The sequence below is a fragment of the Vanacampus margaritifer genome, chromosome 4, assembly GCF_051991255.1.
Source record: "Vanacampus margaritifer isolate UIUO_Vmar chromosome 4, RoL_Vmar_1.0, whole genome shotgun sequence".
In the NCBI taxonomy this organism is placed as follows: domain Eukaryota; kingdom Metazoa; phylum Chordata; class Actinopteri; order Syngnathiformes; family Syngnathidae; genus Vanacampus; species Vanacampus margaritifer.
In genome coordinates, this window is record NC_135435.1 from 29194155 (window position 1) to 29218154 (window position 24000).

The window sequence follows — 24000 nt, forward strand, 5'->3', positions numbered from 1 at the left end:
AGTGTGGCTAAAGCCTTGTTCAGACTGGCAGCCCAAATCCGATTTTTAGCCCATCCAGATTAAATGTTGATGGCTCTTTTGCAAGTCTGAACAGTCACAAGGACTTCAATGTTGTTTCATGGCTAAGTGCCAAGCCTGCCTTCATTTGTTTTCATCTGTCAGCCTGGTAACGGCACTTTGAGATATCCAATTGTTGGTGTAAATTACCGTTCTTACAACAATGTTTTTTTTTAATCTTTCCTCATCATAATTTTTTGTATCTGCGACCATCTAGACTTGACACACAGGTTCACCTAGATTATGTTTTGACTCATCTCCAAAAGCAGCATGCAAGTTTTACTTATTCACAAACTACTTCTTCTGGGCTGTGGCACTTAATAAAACAAACTAATTGATGCAAAAACACAATCTTTGCGGAAGAGCATTAAATATTAACCACAAACCTTCGCTGGAAGGTTCGAAGCCAGCAAAAAAGAAAAAAAACGAAAAAGACCTTTATCGACTTTCCATTAATTCCTAAAACAGATAAGAAATGAATTAAAACGTGCGCAGGCTAAACTACGACTGCCCTGGGACTAAAAACCATGCGCCTCAAAACGATACCCGCGGTGCATATGACACTGCTAAATCCTCCGTGATTACCTAAAACATGGGGATTAGTTTCCAGAGTGTTTAAAAAACCCCACTAAGCATGAGTGACAGCGTCGCACTTAGCTGGCCGAGAGACGGGAGAGCAGAACGAAAGCAAAGTGATTTCTCCATTCAATGGTGGAGAAAATGGCAAATTTCGTTCTCTCTAAACAAGAACATAACATTAGTTTTTGGGCCTCCTCATTGATTCCTACTGTGAGTCTGGAGTCCTGTATGTGTATGTCTACTGAATGCCACTGCTACGATGGCATCCTGTCTGAATAGCTGGCACTTTAAAGAGGACTTGTTTTTAGTTCAAGATAGTCACATTGTGAATGATGAGGATGTGTTGATACAGGCCAGTCAGGACAGAGGCTAGACTGAAGCTTTTTAGCATGCAATACTGTTTTGGTATCGTTCTGATAGTAAAGACGGACAGTGCCACTTCTTAGACCAATACAAATAAGCACTGTGAATGCATATGTTTTTATATGCACACACATTTATTGTGTAATTGTATGAGGGAGAAAGAATAAAGCACCAATTCAAGACACTAATAGTGATTATTGATGTATATATATTGATGCATTTTGTTTTAAATGAAGTGTTAACTTAAAAAACGTTCCTGTGCACATGTACAGAATTTAAAATGTTTTAAGATGAACCTCGAGGACAAATGTCTTCCATCATTTCATATGTGAATGTTTTGTTCATTCTGTTGAAAATGTTTTAAATAATGTCTTCTGACAGTCATATTGTCATTTTATGATGAATGAGTCAAATAAGCACACTTTTTTTGCCGCATGTAGAATATTTTCCCTCGGACGCAATCATCTAAATAAGCTCATTCAAATGAGACCGCACCATAGCAATTAGCCCAAGGCTATTGTTTTTTTTTTTTTCCCTCCTCGAACACAAGAACCGGGATGCTGATTCATGGTTCTGTAGTACGATTGCAGTGAGTCAGCGCTTGTGTCAGATCCCATTTTCATGCTGCGATATGCAACAAAATAAATACTTTACTCATTTTGCTGTATTCTTCTGCCTCCACAAATAATTCTTCAAGCAGCATGGAGCTAAATAAGTTAAACTAAATATTATGAGTTTAATATTCTATTTAGTCAGCCAGGTTTATTAGTTGCCACATGGAACATATTGGGTAAGGGACAAGAAATGCAGTTCTAGCCACGTGAAAAAAACAACAACAAAAAACTGTAGAACTCAGCTTCCAGTTAAGGGATATGTTAAGCCGGTAAAAAAGAAACATGAATAAATCAGACTGATAAAAAGTCATTACTGTTTCCAAAAAAGAAAACAAGCTATTGATGTTACATTTTCCTAAAAACAAAACACAATGTTATATTGATTTGTTTAGACCATTGTTGTTTTTATAGTATAATAATTCTGTGTATGTAATGAGTAACTGAATTGTGGAATGAAATAGCAAAATGTAAGGTAAACTTTACTCAATGCATGTTTAAGGTACTCTTTACTCCAAAAATTTACCCGATTAAGGTGGCTGAAAATTGTAACCCAGCATTTATTGGGTAGATTCCATTTATTTTATTTTATTTAAATAGTGTACTGCAGACTGACAACTTATCAACAGACTCACGTAGTTCATCGAATGTTCAGCCCGACACAAATACAAATACGCACATGCAGTAAATCCGGCAGTGATGCGGATTAAGTAGCAAAACCTGCTCTTTCCAACAAGGGTACAACGTAATCCTGGCGATTGAATATCACTTTACACAAGCACCAAAGGAATCTGAATTTAACCAGCTCAGTAATCATTCTTGTCAGCCAATCACATCTTGTCTGAAACTTACCGGCGGTTAAGTCCTTGTTGAGGTCGATGAAGGCGTTAGAATGAGGCATGCGCATGTTGACGGGTGAACTCAGAGCGCTCTGACACACAGGATCCCTAAAAATAAGGAAAGGAAAGCTTAAAATTTTGGATGCTCACCAACATTTTCTGGAAGAAAACGTGTCTCTTTTTCATGACAAATCCTCAAAATCACTTAGGTGGCGTAGGCAAAAAAAGCTTCACCAATTAGCCTCAGTCATCAGTCTACTAGGATATATTTTGAAGATCAGGGCTCAGTTGGGCAAAATCTTGAGCAGGTGTTCATCAAACTGTCTTATCAATTAAAGGCAAAAAGCCAAAGAAGTATTATGTAGTTTAAAAAATATTTCAAATCTTGTTATTGATAGAAATGTCCACTCAATTTTGGGTCGACTTTCCAGGGCGTGCTACCGAGTTGTTGTTTTTTGTTGGTGTCTCCAAATTCCAAAATACAAAAATATTAATAGGATCGTAAATTGCAGTATTTACTTTTATTTCAAACAAAGCAATAGTCTCTCCAGCATACCCGAAAATTCTGCTATTTGTGTGCGTGTGATATATCTGTCATAACAGGACCTACAAAAAAAAGTTTCAAGGACCTGAACTGAAAACTGAAAAGGAAGTTTGTCATTTTGGTTTGAAGCAGCCATTTTGGATTAATTCCAAGGCTTGTACTTTGATGAACTTCTACAAGGGAATTTGCCCAAATAAGACCCAATCGGAGGAGGGTATCTTATGCCGCTTTTCCATTAGCCCCGCACAACACGCTACCACACCACACTGTATGGAATGACACTACACGGCCTCCATTGCTTTTCCATTACAGCAGGCATGCGGCAGGAAGGGGGCGGGATCATCCAAGCCAAGCTTGCACTCCCGCAGTGCGTGCGGCTCGCCATAACATTTCATGAGTGGCAAGTCGCGCCAACATTGAACCATATTTACAATTTCATCTGGACCACCATGGATGAAATTTTGCGATCTTGATTTCACGACCGGCTTGCGAAGCTATTTCTAAATGGAGGCTCATTCATTTAACTGCCGCTGGAGTTCTCATTCAAGTGCACTCGCGATTTTTTTTTAAACCACAATCATTCCAAATCCATCCACAAGTACCTTTTAAATTGTAAATATAGTTCAGCGTTGTTGCAAAACATTATTATATTTATTGTATCAACTGTATTTTTATGACTTTGGCAAAGACCAGGGGGGCGCATCTTGCCTCACTTGCATAAAATAAGGAAACGGGGGTGCTCCACTGCGTTGCTTGCTGCGTTGCTGTTGGCCAATCAGATGACAGTGACGACATGGCCCTGCTCGGTCGCAGACGACCGGCGCTGCAGAACCACCTCCGAGATGGTTCTAAAAAGCGGTTCAGTTGGAACTGCTCGGCCCCGAAAAAGTCCGATGGAGATGCGGACATCCAGGGACAAAAAATGCCGCTTCGATGTGGAACCGGTCCGGTGGAAAAGTGCCAAAGAGTCTTAACAGTGTTTTCCAAGGCACCCATTGTATGTTAGAAAAATATTGCATATCACCAAAAAAAGGCACAAAAAGATGAAAGACTGAAATGATTATGATCTTATCTCAGATGTTTGTACAAACTTCAAATTAATTTCTGACAAATTCAGTCAGACTGGAAAATTTCCCACAGCACCCCTGATGATCTTTCACGCCCTGGTGGGGAGTCACTGTACTAGACAGATTGGCAATGCCAAATTGCTTTACAGCTTTACTGCTGACACCATTTTTTGTGGGTGGAGCATGATGTCAAAGTTAGATGGATATTTTCGAGGAGTCGCCATTAAAATAGGAAATTCCTTCTTCTTTAACACACTTATTTAAAATGTTCAAAATATTACTTTCTATAAAATATTACAAAATTCCCAATCATTATTAAATGGAATAGCCTATTAAGTTGATGTAAATGTAAATCACCTATTAGTCAGAGAGCAAAATTCCGTGGTCGACTGACTCGTGACTCCAAATATATCCGGTATCATGTCACCGTTGAAACTGCAAGAAAATATCAAATTGACAGTATTAAAAACAGCATGAATGAGAATAATGCAAATGGAAATATGCCTTAATAAAAGTCATTCTTACTCCATCACCAAAGGTTGATCCCTGAAGGTCTTATTCAGCCTAAGCCAACCAGTCATATCTGCAGAGAGCCAAACACACTTTTATCTTCTCCCTCATTCACATGCAAGGCACTCTTCCTTGGCCCAAGACTTTTGCATACACAACGTACCTAGCGTCTGGTTGTCCCCCCAAAAGATGAAAACCGAAGACAACATTGGGTTCATCTGAGCCGTGAGAAGAACATCCATCTGGGAATCTCCATCATAGTCGCCGGGGACCACACTGGTAAGGACTGTGTCACTGTACAAAACACATTAACAGGGAAATATTACGGTAAATTGATTTGACCAGGACCAGCCAATGCTTCACTGTGATATCAATGGAGTGTTTAAAATGTAACTCAATGAAAACTAAGTTACCTTGGCAAGATGCCTTTTGAGATGTGCACCTTGGGCTTGAAGTAAGGTGCCTTGGAGTCAGCCAAGAAGATTACTAGCTCGGACTCTAAAACAAAACAATAATAAATGATAAGTAGGTGAATAAGCAAAAACATTAAGCATCATACTGCGCCACTGTATGTCATTATGACAGGTAGTGAACATACGCTCCCTGATGATGAAGATGTCTGTCTGCTTGTCGGCGTTAAAGTCACCGAATGCCGCCACCGTGCCATTGTTTTCGGCGCCGAACAGGTCGGTCGTGACATCCTGAAGGGCAAGCGTGTGATGCCTAGCGATAAATTGGAACAAAAAACCCAAAACAGTCCAATTTAATGGGAACATCTCGCAGCGAGCAGTTTGCCGTTTGACAACAACACCGGTCGTCATCCGATGCGAGGCTTTACGGCAAGCAGGAAATAACAGCGTTTTTACGTTGAACGAGCAATTAAATAGAGAATAGTGGGATATATTACTTTTTTAATTTGTTTTATTTTAGTAAGGATTCAAAATATATACATTAAATGCCTGTAATTAGGTAAAACTGTGCTGTATATTCACTTTCGGGTTTTCGACAGTGTCGTGCTCGGCTAGTTTGACAGTTGACAGCAGCAGCAAACAACGGTATTAATGTCAGCCTATCCGGATGTAGTTTGTTTTGTTTCAAAATAAAGTTTTAGAGCCTTTGTCATAATTCAATTATATTACAAACCACGGGTAACGTCCTAATTAAATACAACAATTAAATAATTTTAATTAAAAGAACATGTTGCATCAATTAAAAATGTCTATTTTTACAGAGAAAACGGGACTGTGTAATTTATTTTGAAAGTATATACCAGAAGCTTCTTGTACACACATTGATTTGTTTTAATTGAGTATTTTAGCAACCATGGCGAGTTTGGCTGATGTCGGTTGGAAACTGCTGGAATTTAAAGCCCGATCAAAAAGATCAGGTCAGATTTACCCTTTTCACCTCATCCTCGTATTACGATTTTCCACTTTCTTGTCTTTGTGTGCGTGCCTGTGACATGTTTTTTAACGCGGGGTGGTTGCATTTGCAGTGGATACGCTGACTGGTCCAAGCGTGAAAGGTCAGAGGTTTTAATGTGCAGCATTTGGGGGAGGGCTATTTTGAGACCCTCTCACTTATGCAGTAGTTATAAAAGCCTGGCTTCAAATTCGTGTGTGGTGCATGTTGATGCATCTTGAAGAACAGGAAGATTTCGCAACAAAACCACCAGCAAGCAGACACATATCAGGTTACTGTCCCACCTGTTTGCTGGACTTTTCAGACAGAACAACAACATAGGAGGAAAAATGTGTCCCAAATGAAATGTAGGATAAACACCTTGCAGACCACCCAAAACATGCTCACATTTTTGTAACTTTTGCCTATATTTGCAAATAGTAGTGCATTTATTGCTCCTGGTTGACAGAAAATTAAAAACATCCAAGACAGTCTTGGATGTTCTTTTTATAAGAAGAAGAAAATAAATCTCAATAAATCAGCACCCCAGACGATACAGTTTATAAGAAGCAGATTATAACACTTTTAACACCATTTCCTCTATAAATGAAATATGGTGGCGGTTGTACTAGTGATGTATTGCATGTTGTGCATCTTGAGGAACAGGAAGATTTTGCAATACAACTCATCAGAAAGTAGAAAGCTGCAGAATCTGTTTCATGCCAGTGCCTCACCTGTTTACCTTACAAGAAAAAAAAAACTAAACAAAAAACATACATCATTGATTCAATGTACAACACCCTGCAGTCCATCCAAGGCATCTTCATTTTTTACTCCGTTTCCCCTAAATCTGTGCATATTCCATCTGCTGGGCTCAAATTGGGGTTGACAGAATATTAAAAAACACAACAAGTCAATCCAACAGCTCTTCAAGAAGTAAATATGTTTTATTTATTGGAATTAGCACATCAAATTAGTCATAAATGTGATGACATATTGCAGTGCTGTTGTATTGTAACTTTTGAATTAAAACAACTTTTTAACACACATTCTTCTAAAATTGCAATGTGGTAGTAATGTAACATGTTTTTCCCCCCATTATCACTCCATAACTCTAATTTGTTGCATGCCTTCTGTTTGATAACATCATAATCATGTAATTCAATGTTAATTCGTGCACGTGTTCAAATCCTAACGTGTGCTACTAACTGCCTCTTGCTGTAGATTTGTGATTTAGCTGAGAGAGAGAGAGACGATTGGCCTTAATTTCACCTTTTGAAAATGGCTGGGATTAAGCGGCCTCATCAGAAAGTCCAGAGACTGGGTAAGTAGCAGCAGGTGAAAAGGAGTGAATAAAATTTAATAATTCAGGAAAATATGGCATGGTTCAATGGGGGAACAGCAAATATGTCATGTTGACAAAAGTATTGGGACACATTCCACCTCCGAAATGAAACGTGAAGGAAAAAGTGCAATTGTTACCCTATTGGTCTATTATTAAAGAAGAAATATTACGATAAATGGACTTTGAGTAGCTTGTGTAGAAATAGTTGGGTCCCTGGAGTGCTTATGCGTGAAAATGAAAGTGTCAAAATCAACAACCAAGTACACTAAAGCGTTTGTTATTTGACTGCAGTATTTCTCAAAAGGGAGCAGTCTTGAATTCTGCTGGTTTGTAATGTAACAGTATAGCTAATTTGCATAAGGCTGCCCCCACATTAAATTTAACCCGTGATTTGCCAGCGTGGCTGAGCAACCATTTGTCATTTTCAAGGGGCAGCTGAACATACACTCTCTGACTATCGTGTTAAAGCCAAAAGGTAAGCAGAGCTGCACTGAGTATTCAGTGTCGTGAATGAAGTGTTTCCTCCACGACTGAAAATTATTTTGTTGTCTTTATAATGAAAACAACATACAAATTCTCTTTTATTGACTGATTGAAATGAATTGACCAGGAGGTGTGTCCTAATACTCTTGTCCATACAGTGTTGGTGCAATAGCTAATTACACTATACTTTTGAAGTGGTGATGTGGTAGAATTGTGTAAAGGCTGTGCCTCGATTGAACACATAAACACCTGACTTCAAATAAATTATCCCTCAGGAAAAAATACATGTGTGCTACCAATAGGTGAACTATGATAGCACAAATAGCATGTGTTCAGGCCTTTTAACACTTGGCACTTCACAGGGCACAGGGTGGACGTTTGTCATCGTGGCGCCGTGCCTCAAGTTAAAAAAAAAAAGTCAACTCGGGAGCGGTGTTGGCGAATCCAGTAGGTGAATGGTTGGCAGAGTGATTTCAGAGTGCTAAAAGCTATAGATCACCTAGTGGGAAAACAATCCCTGCTAGTTCCTGGTAGGCCACAAAGCAACCAGTTTTAAATATGGGTAAGTTTGCATCGTACCGCCGTCGTCCTTGCGCCCTGCCCCACAGTCAACACTAAGAAAATCAAGCGCGGTGAAAAGGCCTTTAGAGTTGTTGTCCTTACTACTACAACACAGATTCCCTGCAGAGCAGATGCGCCATCTGTAAAGCTGATATTTAAATTTAAAAAAATCTGATTCCATTTCAACATTGATCAGAAATAATTAAGCATACGGAATGAAATGAAATTGGATAATAGCCACATGTCTGGTGGCAATATAGAATGAAATATATTCCACTAGTTGTGATTATTACTATTTTATTAAATTATTTTTGTCATTTATTTGTGGGGAAATGATGAGAGAAAAATGGTTTAAAAATGTATACAAATACTTGTCACGATCTGCAATTGAATAATTAATTGCCCTTGGCCTGCATTTGTGAAAATGCTGCATGTGTAACAAGCAGCATGCTTACCAATGACTTGGTTTTAAGATGACTATTATGTTCACATTGGGTACAGTATGAGAACAAATACAGTTTTTAATGTGAACATGTATATGTTTAATGACTTTTTAAATGAAAAGAAAACCAACTAATTTACACAATTCAAATTTATAATGACCTATTTTTTAATATCTATCAGATTACATATTTTTGGATAGTGAAACATCAATAGTTTCCCCTCATTTAACGTAAAAGCAAAGCAGCATATTTCAAAGCTGCTTTATGATGGTTATCCTGAGAGATTTTGGATCGTCAACATTCATCAAAAATAAAAAATATATATACATGTAATTAAATGTAATAGCCTAAAACTTGTCTTTTAATGCAAGTGCAACAGCAGCCGTTTTTTGTCATTTAACATTGAAGCAAAGCAGCATATTTTTAGTGTTAAGTATAAAATCTCATAAATAAACACGACATATGACTGAATGTTTTTTTTATTATAGGAAAATAAAACAGTAGTTTGTGTATGCCTTTTTTGTGTACATATAAAAACAAATTATGATAGAAGCACACCTACTCTGTTAATGTTTTGTTACAGTTCCTGCCCTTACCCAATAAGCCCCATACCGAAAAAAAAAAAAAATCAGAATTCTATTACACGTAATGTTTTACCACTAATAAAAAACATATTTACCGAACAGTCAGTAAATCACTGTAATATTGGACTCAAATGTCTTTAAAATGCATAAAGAGGCAATATAGTGAATTTAGTCATGGGATTATAGTCACACTCGTACACCAGAATGATTCCATGTTAGAAAGTAAAATTTGAATGTTGAACTTCACATCTACACTCTTCAAAAGAGCTTTATCTTTCCCCTTTGTCCCCATCCCCTGAAACTTTTAATATGATGTAAATTATGCTAATTTCAGTGGGAATGTGAAATGTTCACTACCTTGTGGTGTTGACCTGAGGTCAGGTCTATTAAAATGCAAATCACCGGGACAGCGAGACGAGTCTGAAGATGGGGAGAAAAAAAAAGTCTGAGACTTGAGGGGATTCCCTCAAAAATTTCTTCTGCTGGCGGGCCACATACGGTACTAACCAATGTCTTACCTTACTTTTTTTCCTTTTGTGGTCAATGGAAGTGAAAAATTATAATTAGGAAAAAACAAATCATGTACTTCCGAAGAGAGAATTCAATTTTCCCATAGGAAATAATGGAAAGAGAAAGCAAATTACGTTGTCTGAGGCTGTGCTGGCAATAGCAAAAGTAATATTCTCTTACGTGTCACACAAGTGTGAAAATCAGAGCAGTATAGCACTCATTCTTAACTGTCACGTAGTCAGACTCTGCTTGGCACACAGCTTGGGCTCTGGTTCCACTCATTTTCAGAGAGGTTGGACTCTCTTACAATCTGGGTTTGCCCACATTGAACACATTGAAAGGTGCCAAGCTGGTGTCAGCGTACTTATTGCCTCCCAACTTGGTGCTTGTACGTTGAGGTTTACCCCAGTGGATCAGAGGGACTTTCACATACAACTCTAAACTTTTTTTGGGGGTTGCTTTGTGCTTTTTTTTTTTTTTTAATGGCTTTTTTGCGGGGGGTTGTTTTGTACCGAGCTACTTTAATACATACGCTAGTTATGCTAACATCTCATGTAGCATTTTTGTTTTGGTTTGACTCTTGTGTAACGTGATTCATGAAAAGGCAAAATCTTTGGTGAAATTCCAAAATTGGACACCCTTTTAAGTTCCACTGTAAATCCTATGGGGAAAATGTAATCTAAATTTTAACCAAGGTCAACCAGCCTTATGTATCATCTGGACAAAAAATGTGTCCGTCACTATTTAAAGAGTAACACCTGTGTCCTCTCTAAGGATCCATCTATGAGCCTCTCAAGCTGTCCATCCTCCACCGCGAGGATGAGCCCCTGTGGGAGAAGCTGGACCGCTACTACAATGCTGGTAAGTACTCTTATCTTCTATCAGCATGCGAAGCGACGCCACCTAAGTGGTGTACAACGATGGCCAAGTGGGGGCTCCCTCCACAAAGCACACAATAGCCCTACAAAATACAGCCCAACTATTGAGTTTATGATTCCATCTGACACCTTCCTATTGTTAAGAGCTACGTGTGTGTGTTTGGGAGTGTTTCAGGTAAGTGTGTTCGTATTTGCTACAGCAGAGAAAACACGTCCTCAGCAGGAACAGCATCGATTAAAGGCAATTTCCCGGCCAAAGTGCTTTTTCCTGTCCTGGTGTTCCATGAAACACAGCATTGGTTTTATGTGCCCCGGGGATGGCGGGGGTGTTACATGGTGACTGTGCAAGTAAATTATTTGATGGATAGTACCGTACCTAGCTTAGTCATTGGTCGAGACGGGGTATGATTGAACCTCATATGAATGTCGAAATGTCTTTGATGATGTGGAATCTTGTTTGGTCTGGTGTTCACAACAATTGTGCAAGTCACTTATTTGAGGGTGGACTGTACATACATTACAGACGCTCCCCACTTTACGAACGAGTTACGTTCCGGACGATCGTTCGTAAGGTGAATTTGTTCGTAAGTTGCTTCAGTGCTATATTTTGTATTATAACTTATGTTTAAAGCCTATATAAGTATATTGAAGGTTTATATAAGTATGTTTAAGGCTTGTACAAGTAACCTGCATTGGTTTGTACTGAAAAAAACTTAATAAAATGGAGAGAATACGTACAGTACTGTACTGTACTACGTATGTTAGAGAGAGAGAGCGAGAGACACACACACAGTATGTACATGTACGTAATAAGATAAATAAAATGAAGTTTAACTTACTTTTGGAAGATGTACTCGATGCTTAAGGAGATGATGGAGGAGGAGGAAGAGGAGGATTTTATATCATGAGAGATTCTTCGTCGTCGCTGGAATCAGCTTCAAAAGTTATTTCCTGCTTCATGGGGACCGGCGTTTCTTCCTCCTCCTCCTCCTCGCCACGTTGCTCAGCCTCCAATGAGCTCTCACAGCGCCAATCGTCGGTATTAGCGGCGGAAAGAAGCACTACGCGCAATACAAAATCTAATTTACAGCATTTCTTTCCGAACATTTTTCGACATACTGTACGCGCAGAAATGTTCGTATGTACCGTTGTTCGCAACTCGAATGTTCGTAAGTAGGGGAGCGTCTGTATCTAAAATAGTTTTCAATTTAAATTTCCTAAGACTATCTTTGTGTGGAATTTGCTTGGTCAAAATCTTGATATCTTTAAGGTTATATGTTGTTTATTGACTGCAAGATACACAGTATGTATTCCAACAGAGGTAGGGCCAAGTATGAATAAAATAATATAAGAATTTCTTAGATCATGTTAAATGTGATTGGTCGGATGTTGATATTACGAAGGTAGCAATATGGGATTTGTCATTAGGCTGATTATGTTGTTAGTGCAATTTGGCCAGACTGATTATCCTGCCTCGACGGGCTGCTATACAAATGGAAAGGAAAAGTGTGGAAATCGAGGTGAACTTTATTTCAGACTTTGGAAGTAAGAAACAAAGGATTTCATTGTGGGTTTGCGTGTGTGCGCTTTCTGCGTTTTGCCTGATAGCTGCCGCATTGCGCACACTTGGTGAAACAACGGGTGGCAATTATCGTAACGTGGAGTCCAACAGGTGATGCGATGTACGGAAATAAGTCTCGGCGTCAGGCTTATTTAATTGTTGTGTGGGGTGGCTGTTATAGGAAGTGCCTGTCCAATTCCAGCGGGGGAACAAAGCCAACGTTGTTATCGCCAGCAGCCAGGCCCTTCTGCCAATATATGCTACCTGCTCTTGCTCACTGTGTCGGCGGCAAGGCAGGAAGACAGTGACAAATCAAACCTGTTGTATTTTCCCCTTTTTTGTGTGTGCGTGCCTTTGATGCTTTGCGGCAAAATTGTCCACAATGCCACCACTGTGATTGACTCGTCATGCGTAATTAAAAATTGGAGTAATTGTGGATTTAGGGGGACATGCAGTAGATATTCTAACATGACTTGCAAAAAAGTTACCTTTTTTGAGTGTTTTTTTGTTCTCGGCATGATTGTTGTATTATATAAATTAGCCACATTGTGATGTCACAACAATGCACATTTTCAGAAATAGGCAGTAAACTCAAGATGAATTTGGTTGGTACATTGCTGCTTGATGGGAAGTTGAGCATTCCAGCAACCTCTGCTGTTTGTGTACAAACATCCATCCATCCATTTTCTTAACCGCTTGTCCTCACAAGGGTCGCGGCGGGTGCTGGAGCCTATCCCAGCTGGCTTCTGGCAGTAGGCGGGGTACACCATGAACTGGTTGCCAGCCAATCGCAGGGCTCACAGAGACAACCATGCACACTCACAATCACACCTATGGACAATTTGGAGTGTTCAATTAACCTGCCATGCATGTCTTTGGAATGTTGGAGGAAACCCGGAGTACCTGGAGAAAACCCACGCAAGCACGGGAAAAACATGCAAACTCCACCCAGGAAGGCCGAAGCCCGGACTCGATCTCACGTCCTCTGCACTGGGAGGCGGACGTGCTAACCAGTCAGCCACCGGGCCGCCCTTGTGTACAAACATTTAAAAGTTAATTCTCCATAATATGTCCGCTTTAAGATGTGTAAGCACGGAATTGAGTCCAGCTCAGCGTGTCCCCTGAGAACCAAAACGCGATAATGTCGACTTGATCTTGAGAATGATCCGAAAAGCACGCGTCAACCAAGTCATCTTGGCATGTAAATGAGCAGTGTTAGGAAACACACACACACAACAGTAGTTTGCTCTGAAGACTTCTTCCAAATGCTAATTAAGGGGATTTTTTGGGAGGGTATTTTGACATCCATCAAGATAATGTTGCACTAAATCATCTGTCGGCTGGTTTAGAACGGACTAGTCGGCTGCACGGGGGACTGATGAGGAAAGACGATGGGATGGGTGCGAGGACGATGGGGAGCCAAACTAAAGATGACAACTGAGGGGAGAAAAATGTAGCGCTTTGATGTTGATGACATTTTCATTGAAATTGTTTTGATGGATAAAAGGATTGATAGTGAGGCTACTTATCCATTCTCTACGCCTGTATCCTTTCTTTTCGGAGATATACGGTAGTCTAATTTTAAAGGGATACTTGACTCATTGAGCCATTTTCAACAGTAAGAAGATACAGTCATTTCTGGACTATAAGCCGTTACTTTTTTCACTTGCATTCGACCTTGCGGCTAATACAAAGGTGCGGCTTATCCAACAGATCACAAGGGGGCGCACTATAAAAGAAGCGCAAGAGCGTCAGGCAGAGCAAAACAAACCAAGTGAGCCCAAATACAGTAGGAGAGAAAGAATGAGAGCGAGACAATTTGCGCCCCCTCATTATGGGAAAGAAAGTAGCGGAAATATACCAGTGTGGTAACATTAAAACACCTGCGGCTTATATGTGTAACAAACCCGAGTATTCCCCAAATTTAGCTAGCGCGGCTTATAGTCGGGTGCGCCTTTATAGTCCAGAAATTACTGTAATATCGTGTCTATATTATTTTTCTCAAACAATTATTAAAGTTAATTAAATATACTGCTGAAAATGGTTCAATGAGTCAAATATCTCTTTAACATTTGGTACAATTTTGGTAAATAGTCCTATTTTGCACCACATTTGAGCGATTTCTGATAGATAAAAAAATAATAATTTCCCACCTGCCGACTTTTGGGGGATTTACGGTTAATTTATTTTAACTTGCATCACTTTTGGGTTCATGTATTTATTTACCTGTGCAATATTTTGCATTTTTTATTTGTTTTAAACTGTGCAAGTTTTGACAAGTTTGTAGTATTTTAAATTTTTTTGAATTGCGAAGCTTTTGAGAATTATTATTATTTTTTTTACCTGTAGAATTTTGGCTTGATTTACAGTACATTTTACCGTTGACCCTTTTTGTTATTGCTGTGACATTATTTTAATACGTCTGCCTCCAACGAGCTCTCCACAGCACAAAGCGTTTTGATGATGGATGCGCACATGCATTTCCAACGGTTAATACATGCGTAGGGGGTGAATATAAATGCCTTCTATACCTTTTGTGAGACCATATGTTCATCTGTCAAGTGTCTCAGCTGGACCAAATCCTTCACTATCGCTGACTGTATAACAAACGACCAGCAGAATGGATGTCGCCTGCCATTTGTGGTGCCTATGCTGATGAAAAATGGCGTGATCCCCCCAGTTAGATTAGTCACCTCTGCAGCAGTACGACTGCTAGCCGTGTGTGTGCGTAAAATATATTAATGGCTATGTCAGAAGCTTGGATGGGGACACATTTCTGCATATTTTGTTGGTGGAGGGTGTCATATTGTCATGCAAGCACTGCGATGCAAATTCAAATCCTACAGTTGAGTAAAATTTCTCGTATTTATTTTACATAAATCACTTTTATCAAAAATTCATTTATAGTTGCTTGCATACAAGGGGAAAAAACACTCTATTTGCATTTGTTGGACCATATTGTGGCAAGTGGCAGTTTATATATTGGATGACGCTCTAAAAAGAACAAGGCAGCAGATCAGGATTTGTTGGGGACCTTATTAGATTACAGGTGTGTTTGGTATCTAGTATCTACTTTTTAGTAGAGTGGTGGGCAAATTTGTGAGCACAAGGGCCAACATTTTCAAAATGGATTGACCGAGTCATTCATGTATGAAAAAAGCAAGTTAAAATGTGTTTTTAAATGCAAAACACCTTCATGCAGGTTTCAACAAAAGATTTGCCTCTTAGCATGCCTTTATTTATTTTTTTCTATCTCTTGCCAGTCAAAACCACCATACTGGACTACCAGAGTCCCACCACCGGCCTTTTCCCCGTCAAGACCTGCTCCACATGTAAAGAGGCCAAGGTGCGGGACTCCCTGTATTGTGCGGCGGGAGCTTGGGCGCTGGCCATAGCATACCGGTCAGTATCACAGTATATCGATAGATGAAAATGTTTGGGTTAAGCAGCATGTGGCTCATGTGATGTTTTTTTTCCCCCCATAGACACTGTTAATGTTGTAAAAATGAACCTATTGTATTTATTTAAAAATGTGATATTTGAAAGGACCCAAAAACCTTCGATTGGAAAACACTTCATGGAAAACATAAAATTGTATTGCAGACCCAACGCTTTTGAACAGGGACATTTTTTTTTAATTTCAAGGCACTTGTTTTCTATTCAGGAAAAAAAAAATCTATTATTTCTGATCAAAACTTTGAACCAGGTCGTTGTTATTTATTTCATGAAGGAATTCGTTAAATCTGAATTCAGATTTTTGCTGAATAAATAAATATATAAAAAAAGATTGAATATTCTATTTTTGAAGGCCACATCGCACCGCCTTTGCACCCAATACACTTTGTGTTTTTTTCCCCTCCCCACTAAGTCACTTTACCAAGCGTTCATGCCCTCTTCACCTGCACTCCTCTTAGATTGGCTATTTTAGTTAGAACAGATGAGGAGGAAAACAAACTAAAAGAGGACTGTACGGGAGTGAGTGAAGACGTGATGAAGAAAAGGAAGTGGAAAAAAATAAAGGGAGATGGAAGAGGAGGGACGTTAAAAATAGAGCTCTGCGTTGCGATGTGACCGGCGGCGGATCAGAGCCATCAGTCACGGCCGCCTCCTATTAGAACTGTCACTGGGATTTAATTAAGATGATTCTCATCTGACGGCCTCACGGAGTGGCGTTACTTTCTCTGCTGCTAGATGCCGATGTGTGTGCTTGTGTGTGATTTGTGTTTCACACAATAACTTAACTTCGTTCACTCAGTTCAATTGCATTATAATGAACGTAACGCCATGTTCTCCTGTCATCCAAATCTCAGAACCGCCAACAATATCTGATTAATGAGTTTCCGGCTTGTATATTCTCACTGACCACAACATTAGACACATGCAGAATTGAAATTGAAATTGATTGGTCTTCGTGATGTTCTTGGTAGAGATACTTAGCAGTACTGTGTTGACGTCATCCAGTAGGGATTCTGATGATCCTTTTTTTTTTTTTTTGCCTTGACAAGCAGGAAGTAGAACGATCTTGTTTCTCAAGCCAATCACTTTTGTGTTGAGTTAGCTGTTCTGTTTGTGGGCCTTGGAGTCCAATCTCGAGGTTTAGGGGTGATGTTGAAACCACACTCATAATGACCCATTGTTGTAGCATTTTACTGCAGATGAGGTTCTTTGTACATCATATCGCTGATTTTTGTACTCAGAGTTATTTCTTATTCAATGGGAATTTGGGGTTTCAAAAAAATCAAAATTAAACATGTACTCTGTTTCTGGGTTACAGACGCATTGACGATGACATGGGCCGCACCCACGAACTGGAGCACTCGGCCATCAAGTGCATGAGAGGAATCCTCTACTGCTACATGAGGCAGGCTCATAAAGTCAGTGGTGTTACATATTTGTTATGTTTGACTGTCAGCACTCTGTCAATCGTTTGTGCCAATCATAGCTACATTAGATATTTTTAGGAGCCTAAATTTAGTTTTACTGAATTCAATGTGTCAGACATCTGTTCTGTGCTGTACCACGATTGGTCAGGCTGCCTTTTGAGGGTGTGGCTTTACGTCTTCTGGTTCTCCACCAATGCCAATACAATCCAGATTTGGAGAAAAAAAATTAACATTTATGGAAAATGTACACAACAACAATAATAATAATAATACTGTAATAATAATAATAACAATGATAACATTATTTAAAAAATATCTAAGGATAATATTAAAATCATAATAAAAATAATAATAATATTTTTTTAAAAATCATGCAGAAATTTTTGGGCAATGTAAATATAAATTGGAACAGAATCTTGGAATGCAGTGCTAATAATTTTGGAATTAATAAAGATAGAAAAGAAAAAAATCTTTCTTAAAATCTATTTAATGCAGATGTAAAAAAATATGTGATTGCGGTAATATTAAAAGATAGTCTGAACAATAAAATAATAAAAATGCAAATAAAATAAAAACATGAGTAACAATGAATAACACTATTATTATAAATAAAAATATGGAAACATAATACAAAAGAAGTTAGGTTTAAAAAAATACTTTGCCTCAGGGAAACATTTTCACACAAAATTTGGAGCGTAAAAAAAAGAGGAGCAGGCAGGTAGAATATTAGTTAACAGTTGGAGTTGGTGCAGAAGGAGGACGTACGGTGGCACTTGGAGAGAAAAAAAGATTGAGGATGAGAAAGTGGCTGCTCTGATGATGGCGCGAGCTAGCAAGGGTGGAAACAAATGAGGTAAAAGTGGGACAAAGGCCCAATTATTTATAACTCTGTGTGACAGAGGGAACGGCTGGGGGCCCAGCTGTGATTTCATGTCGCCACCACACAAAAAAAAAAAAAAAAAACACACACACACACACAAGAAAAGAAATGTCACACAGTAGCGCCCCCTGGAATTTTGCTACAAATATGAGCCCTTTACACCAGGTTGACAGATGAGGAGCCATAAAGACTGTATGAGATGAAATTGGGTGGACTTACTGTTATTTCTTGAAAATAACAAGAAACCAAACCTCACACTCATATATTACATTTTCCTTCTTTGTATCCATGTATGTATGTATGTTCCCCCAATTCTCTGGTGTCCACGCTAAAAAATGGAATCATTATATTACATTATAAGTTCTCATACGTTGTTAAAGTTTGGGCTGTCAACACTTTAGCCTTCGTCGCTTGCTGGTATGAAACACAAAGCCCTCTCGCGTGATCACGTTATATCACAAAATGAAAAAAAACTGCAGAATGTCCTTGATATGCGAATGCTTCTCACTGAGAAATTCCTTATGCTCGTTGGTAACTGACACACAGATCTCTTTCTTTCTGAGTGATGCAGCTATTCCTTTCAAATTGAGATGTGTTTCACAAATAGATTCTTTTCTTTGCGAGATCGGAGAGAGATCACTCGGACCAGGGGGTCCCTTTCACGAATGGATCCATTTCACTCCACCATCATTTTCACACCGATCAATTTGGATTCATTTCATTTTGAGATCCATGCGGAGATCGCTTTCAAAAGCACACTGATTGATTTCACTCAGAGGTCCTTTTTCTGCAGACGTCCTTGATGCTGAGATCTTTTTCACACTGAGGTCCCTTGCATGTCTTTCCCTTGGCAATCCTGTTCACTCTGAGATCCTTTACAAACGGGTGGTACTGTAGATCTTTTCACATAGAGATTTGTTTTACACAGAGATCCCTTGTGTGTGTGTGTCTGTGTGTGTGTGTGTGTGTGTGTGTGTGTGTGTGTGTGTGTGTGTGTGTAGGTGGAGCAGTTCAAGCAGGACCCTAGCCCCTCCAAATGTCTGCACTCCATGTTCAACGTGGACACGGGCGATGAGATCCACACCTACGACCAATACCACCACCTGCAGGTCAGTTCAGTAAAGACACATATAACAATGAAAAGTTCCAAATCCAGGACTGGAGTCCCTGCTTGTTTAATGGGACAGTGAAGCTTTCAGGTCACTTATCTGCTCACGATGCTTGGTGGGTTTCACGCTAGCATTACTAAGCGTTACTTTGTGCCATTCGTTTGATTTTTATTTTTTATTTTTTATTTTTAGCAAAACGAGGAGCCTTACGTTTGCATTACAAACTCAAAATCACCAGAAAATTAAAGTGGCTGCGCTTGTGTGCTTGCCGCAGATCGACGCCGTTTCCCTGTTCCTGCTCTACCTGGTGGAGATGATCTGCTCTGGCCTGCAGATTATCTACAACACCGACGAGGTACGCACTAGCCACATTCTGTTTACCTGATTCCATGCTGCTGTTTTGGTTAGCAACAGATTTGAAATGTGCTCAGCAACTTACTCTTTGATGTCCATGTGTGAATAATAGCATCTACGTATGAAGTGACATATTTATATTCATCCTAGAAGTGTCTATTTGAGGGAGGACTTAATGTCGATTCTTTAGTGCTGATGGTTTGGTTAGCAACAGTGTATTCACGCAGCAGTTGACTATTTCACATGGACACTATTTCTATGAAAGTGATATAATTACACTTACTACCTGGGAGGCATTTATTAGTTTTAAAGAGATGTCTCATGTTAAGTTAACACCCAATGGTGCTGCTATTTCAGAATTTAACAATTTTAATGTTCCTGAGTTTCAACAATAGTATGTAGGGTCTATGAAGCGAGCTAATTACACATAAAAGCTCTCCATTTGAGGGAGCGGTTAGATTTTTTTGTTTGATTTTCATAGTGCTGTTTTTGTTTGCTATCAAGGTTCAAATGCACTAAACAGTTAACTACAGTGTTTGAAGTGAGCGCTACAAACTATGAAGTTGAAGTGAGATATTTATGTACACTACTATTCTTTGTTGCTGCCGGTCTGGTTAGCAATAGTGTTGTAATGCCCTCAAGCAAGTCACTATTTACAGTCATCTATTGTATGTTTAAACTGAAATAATTACATTTACTACTTTTTATGTTTTTATTAGTCTCAAATGTACATTTGTCGGTGCTGCTGTTTTGGTTACCGTTTAAAACAACAGAGTTTGCAAAGTTACGAGTTGTTTCTTTGTCAGTAATTGTCTTTTTGCTGCGGCTACAGTGCTTGCACTTGGCATGCAGCAGAGGCAACGTTCAAAACGACTTTGGGCATGAAAACAAGGCAAAGCCTCGCCACTGATGTGACGCTTATTTACATTTGGGCAGCACACGAGCAGACTTAATGGGCCTGCGCTTTATATAGGAGCCTTCACTTAAAAGGCACTGACTGCTAAGGAGGTAAAAAGACAAGAGCCGATATGACAGCGGTATCATTAGTTCTGCCTCGACAAAGTGTGCATTGATGTGTGTGTGCACTTTTGATTATCACGATTTTTGATCAATGACGTTATTCCTTATCCCTGCCGGGTGAAACATGCTTAAAAAATCAATAAATAAATAAATCAAGTTCATGTCATGACGGGCATCCGCCGTAAAAAGAAACTGCCAACCTTCAGGCGAGTGACACAAGAACTTTTGATTGACACTGTGGTGCAGGTATCAATTCAACATTTTTGTGTCTTTTGGGAACTTAACTATTTGCTCCTAAACAAGTATAAATATGTTCTATTTTAAATAGTGCCATGGTCCCAAAAACGTATTTATAGTTGTTGTTTGTTTTGTTTTTTTTACATGTTTTTTAATGCTAGAGCTTACAGAAGGCTTTGATGCAGCCTCTAACCTGAATAGGTTGCTTAAAACAATGGGAGTTATCACAAAAACGGCCAGCAGGTGGCAGCAGAGTATAAGAGATCAACCAGGGCCATGTTGAAAAAAGCTATTTCCCCCACAATTTTAAACAGAGTTTTGAATAATGATGAAACTTAGCTATATTCTAATGCTAATTGCTGCAAAACAGAAACAGAAATATACTTTTTTTTCCTCATGAAAAAAGAGACTCTAATCTTTCTTTTGGTAGGTTCCATGTTTTTATAGCAATAGAACACAAAATCCTTGCAAAATCAGTAAAAATCCAGCAAAACAGCCGGGAGCGAAGGGTGTTGCTTCAGTGAAAATGGCTGGGAGTGAATGAGTTAAATATGAATCTTTAGAGATGGGAAAATGAAGCCTCATGAAGCACTTTTACTATTTTTTTTACTCCTCTAGATGGTGCTCTTGGTTCAAATATAAAGGCTAGTGCAATGAAAATGTATTACATTTCCACTGCCTTTTTAACCCAATAGTGCCATCTAGAGGAGTCAAAAAATATCACAAGTGCTTCATGAGGCTTCATTTTCCCATCACTATGAATCTTATTAAGCTACACATTAGATTAGAAAGTGAATTATTTTAACCCCTCAAAATAATGCTATAATATTTAAAAATATTCATATATAACTAAATGATTCAAATGTATTCACATTAGTTGCATACAATTGCCATAAATGACCCCCACCCCCCCACCCCCTGCTATTTAAGTTTACCTTGTTGCTGATATAAACCACACATGCACACTACTATATTAATATACACATTTACACTTTATCTCATGACGTTCCAATACTGACCACACAAACCGACCAATCATGTTTCCCACCTGCTTGTGCATTCTCCTCAATGCATACTTGATGCGGACGCCTTCTCAGTGTCATGTGATATATTTACATCATCATTCGAGAGCTGGTAACACAGCACATACAATATATACAGTGTATGTGTAGCAATACACATACACTGTGTATGTGGCTTCGCAGCATGTCGTAACAAGCCCTACAATGAGCGGAACTAGTTGACCTTTGATGCATCAGCTAGTTGTTCATAGTAAAACTTAAAACCTTAGTTGTGCACAGTGTTGGCCTCAAAGGGCCTTCGTTACACGTGGCGGCGCTACAAGTAGATGAAGGTCAATTTATGCTAATTGTGTTCTAAATTAAATCTCAATATACGTAAAATAATAACTGAACTATAAAATACTTTTTCCCAATTGGTTGGTTTCATGCTAGAAGTGGAAGCTGCAATGCGGAGTTTTTCTTTCCTTTTGTTTATTTTTTATTTTTTGAGCATGTGCAAAAAAAGCTGGCATGAAAGCTGCTGTGTGTCCTCTGAAGGTGCATTCATACACTTTCTGCCGGATGCTGTGTGTGTATGCGTGCGCGTGCGTGTGCGCGTGCGCGTGCGCCGTCCATTAAGATGCCATTAAGATACATAACGCTTAATCCTCTTTACCTGTCCATCTTATTGTCAAAGCCCAAACCGGAAGACAAAACACCTCCTCAGATCCTTTCAACTAGTGAAGGACAAATGAAGCTTCATGAAGCACTTGTGATATTTTTGGACTCTTCTAGATGGCACTATTGGTTTAAAAAGGCAGTGGAAATGTAATACGTTTTCATTGCACTAGCCTTTATATATGAACCAAGAGCACCATCTAGAGGAGTAAAAAAAAAATTGTAAAAGTGCTTCATGAAGCTTCATGAGGCTTCATTTTCCCATCACTACTTTCAACAACTGGAAATAAGATCTAGAGTGTAAGAAAAAAAGAAGAAGAAACAAAGTCTACCATCATATGCTAACACATTTAGGCATCATATAAGATTTCAACAATTTCAAACCGTTTTGGATTATTGCTTGTTGTTTATTCCGACAGTGCAAGCTAGTGGTGTTCATGAATAACTGTCTACAATTCATCATGCGCCACTTAGATTGTGCGCGCATGTGCCCGTTCATGACTGTGAGTGCCGTGGAGTATTATTTTGCAATCTGTGATTATTTTATTCTATTGTGCACGGTGTCAGTCATCAATAACTGGCCAGCGGAGCGATGAGGATAATTATACGACATTATACATTGCACATATTCATGCGACAGTGAGTGCCATGGACTCTTTCAACTCTGTATTATCCGTAATTGTTCTGCTTATTTTTACTGACATGAAAAGTGGTGTTCCGACCAGAATATTTGTGGCTTAAATGGTAAATGGAGTGCACTTATTTAGCACTGTTTATCTACACCACAAAATGTTTCTAATGACAATTGTGGACAATTCAATTCAATGTTTTTGGTGCAAATAATTACATTTGGAAAGTTGGAAGTACATTTGGAAAATATTTACATTTATTTACCGTTATTAGTATCTTGTTGCAAATGTTTTTTTTTCAAACCATATGAGTTGAAATCTGAAATTTCTGAACAAAAGTTAATGCAATTTAATTTTAAGAGCACAATATTTGCACATATGCTTAATTTTGTCCATATCCAATATATATATTTTTTTCATACATCTGGTTAGAAAGTGCGCGTGGTCCAGTGTGTGAGCCTCTGAGTAACACTAATGAAAAATTGCAGTTCCCTCCAGCATTTAAAGTTAAAGTACCCACTGATTGTCACACCCATCTAAGTGGGGCGAAATTCGTTCTCCGCATTTGACCCCTGAGGGAGCGGTGAGCAGCAGCAGGGGCGGCCGCGCTCGGGAATCATTTGGTGATCTAACCCCCCCCAGTTCCAACCCTTAATGCCGAGTGTCAAGCAGGGCGCGTTTTTATAGTCTTTGCTATGACCTGGCCAGGGATTGAACCCTCATGGATTTTTTGGGGGATCTTTTTTCGAGTCAGGTTTAGACAAACTATTAGCATTTTGTGCATGGATTGGACACCAGATTTCCCGATCTCAGGCAGCGTCCCTTAACTCATTCACAGCCATTGACGGCTATAGACGTCAAAAATTCATTTGA

The 24000-nt window shown here is 39.0% G+C and overlaps 2 protein-coding genes across 4 annotated transcripts in view; one reads left to right on the plus strand and one right to left on the minus strand.

The window, feature by feature from the left end:
* Positions 1-5521, minus strand: part of itfg1 (integrin alpha FG-GAP repeat containing 1) — a 93342-nt gene extending 87821 nt beyond the window's left edge. The window contains exons 1-6 of the mRNA XM_077564296.1: positions 5169-5521; positions 4984-5068; positions 4734-4864; positions 4586-4643; positions 4418-4495; positions 2463-2557 (exon numbers count right to left, since the gene is read on the minus strand). Coding sequence (XP_077420422.1) covers positions 2463-2557; positions 4418-4495; positions 4586-4643; positions 4734-4864; positions 4984-5068; positions 5169-5391 — 670 coding nt within the window. The 5' untranslated portion in view covers positions 5392-5521. The remainder of the gene's footprint in view (positions 1-2462; positions 2558-4417; positions 4496-4585; positions 4644-4733; positions 4865-4983; positions 5069-5168) is intronic.
* Positions 5522-5877: 356 nt separating this feature from the next.
* The window catches only part of phkb (phosphorylase kinase, beta), a 63683-nt gene continuing 45560 nt past the window's right edge, over positions 5878-24000 (plus strand). For 2 of the 3 annotated variants that reach the window (XM_077563391.1, XM_077563390.1), the window contains exons 1-6: positions 5888-5957; positions 10672-10758; positions 15600-15738; positions 17111-17210; positions 19101-19208; positions 19483-19563. In XM_077563391.1, the coding sequence (XP_077419517.1) occupies positions 5894-5957; positions 10672-10758; positions 15600-15738; positions 17111-17210; positions 19101-19208; positions 19483-19563 (579 nt within the window). In that variant the 5' untranslated portion in view covers positions 5888-5893. Of the gene's footprint in view, positions 5958-7195; positions 7296-10671; positions 10759-15599; positions 15739-17110; positions 17211-19100; positions 19209-19482; positions 19564-24000 lie in introns of all 3 variants that reach the window. The other variant, XM_077563392.1, reaches the window with a different exon arrangement.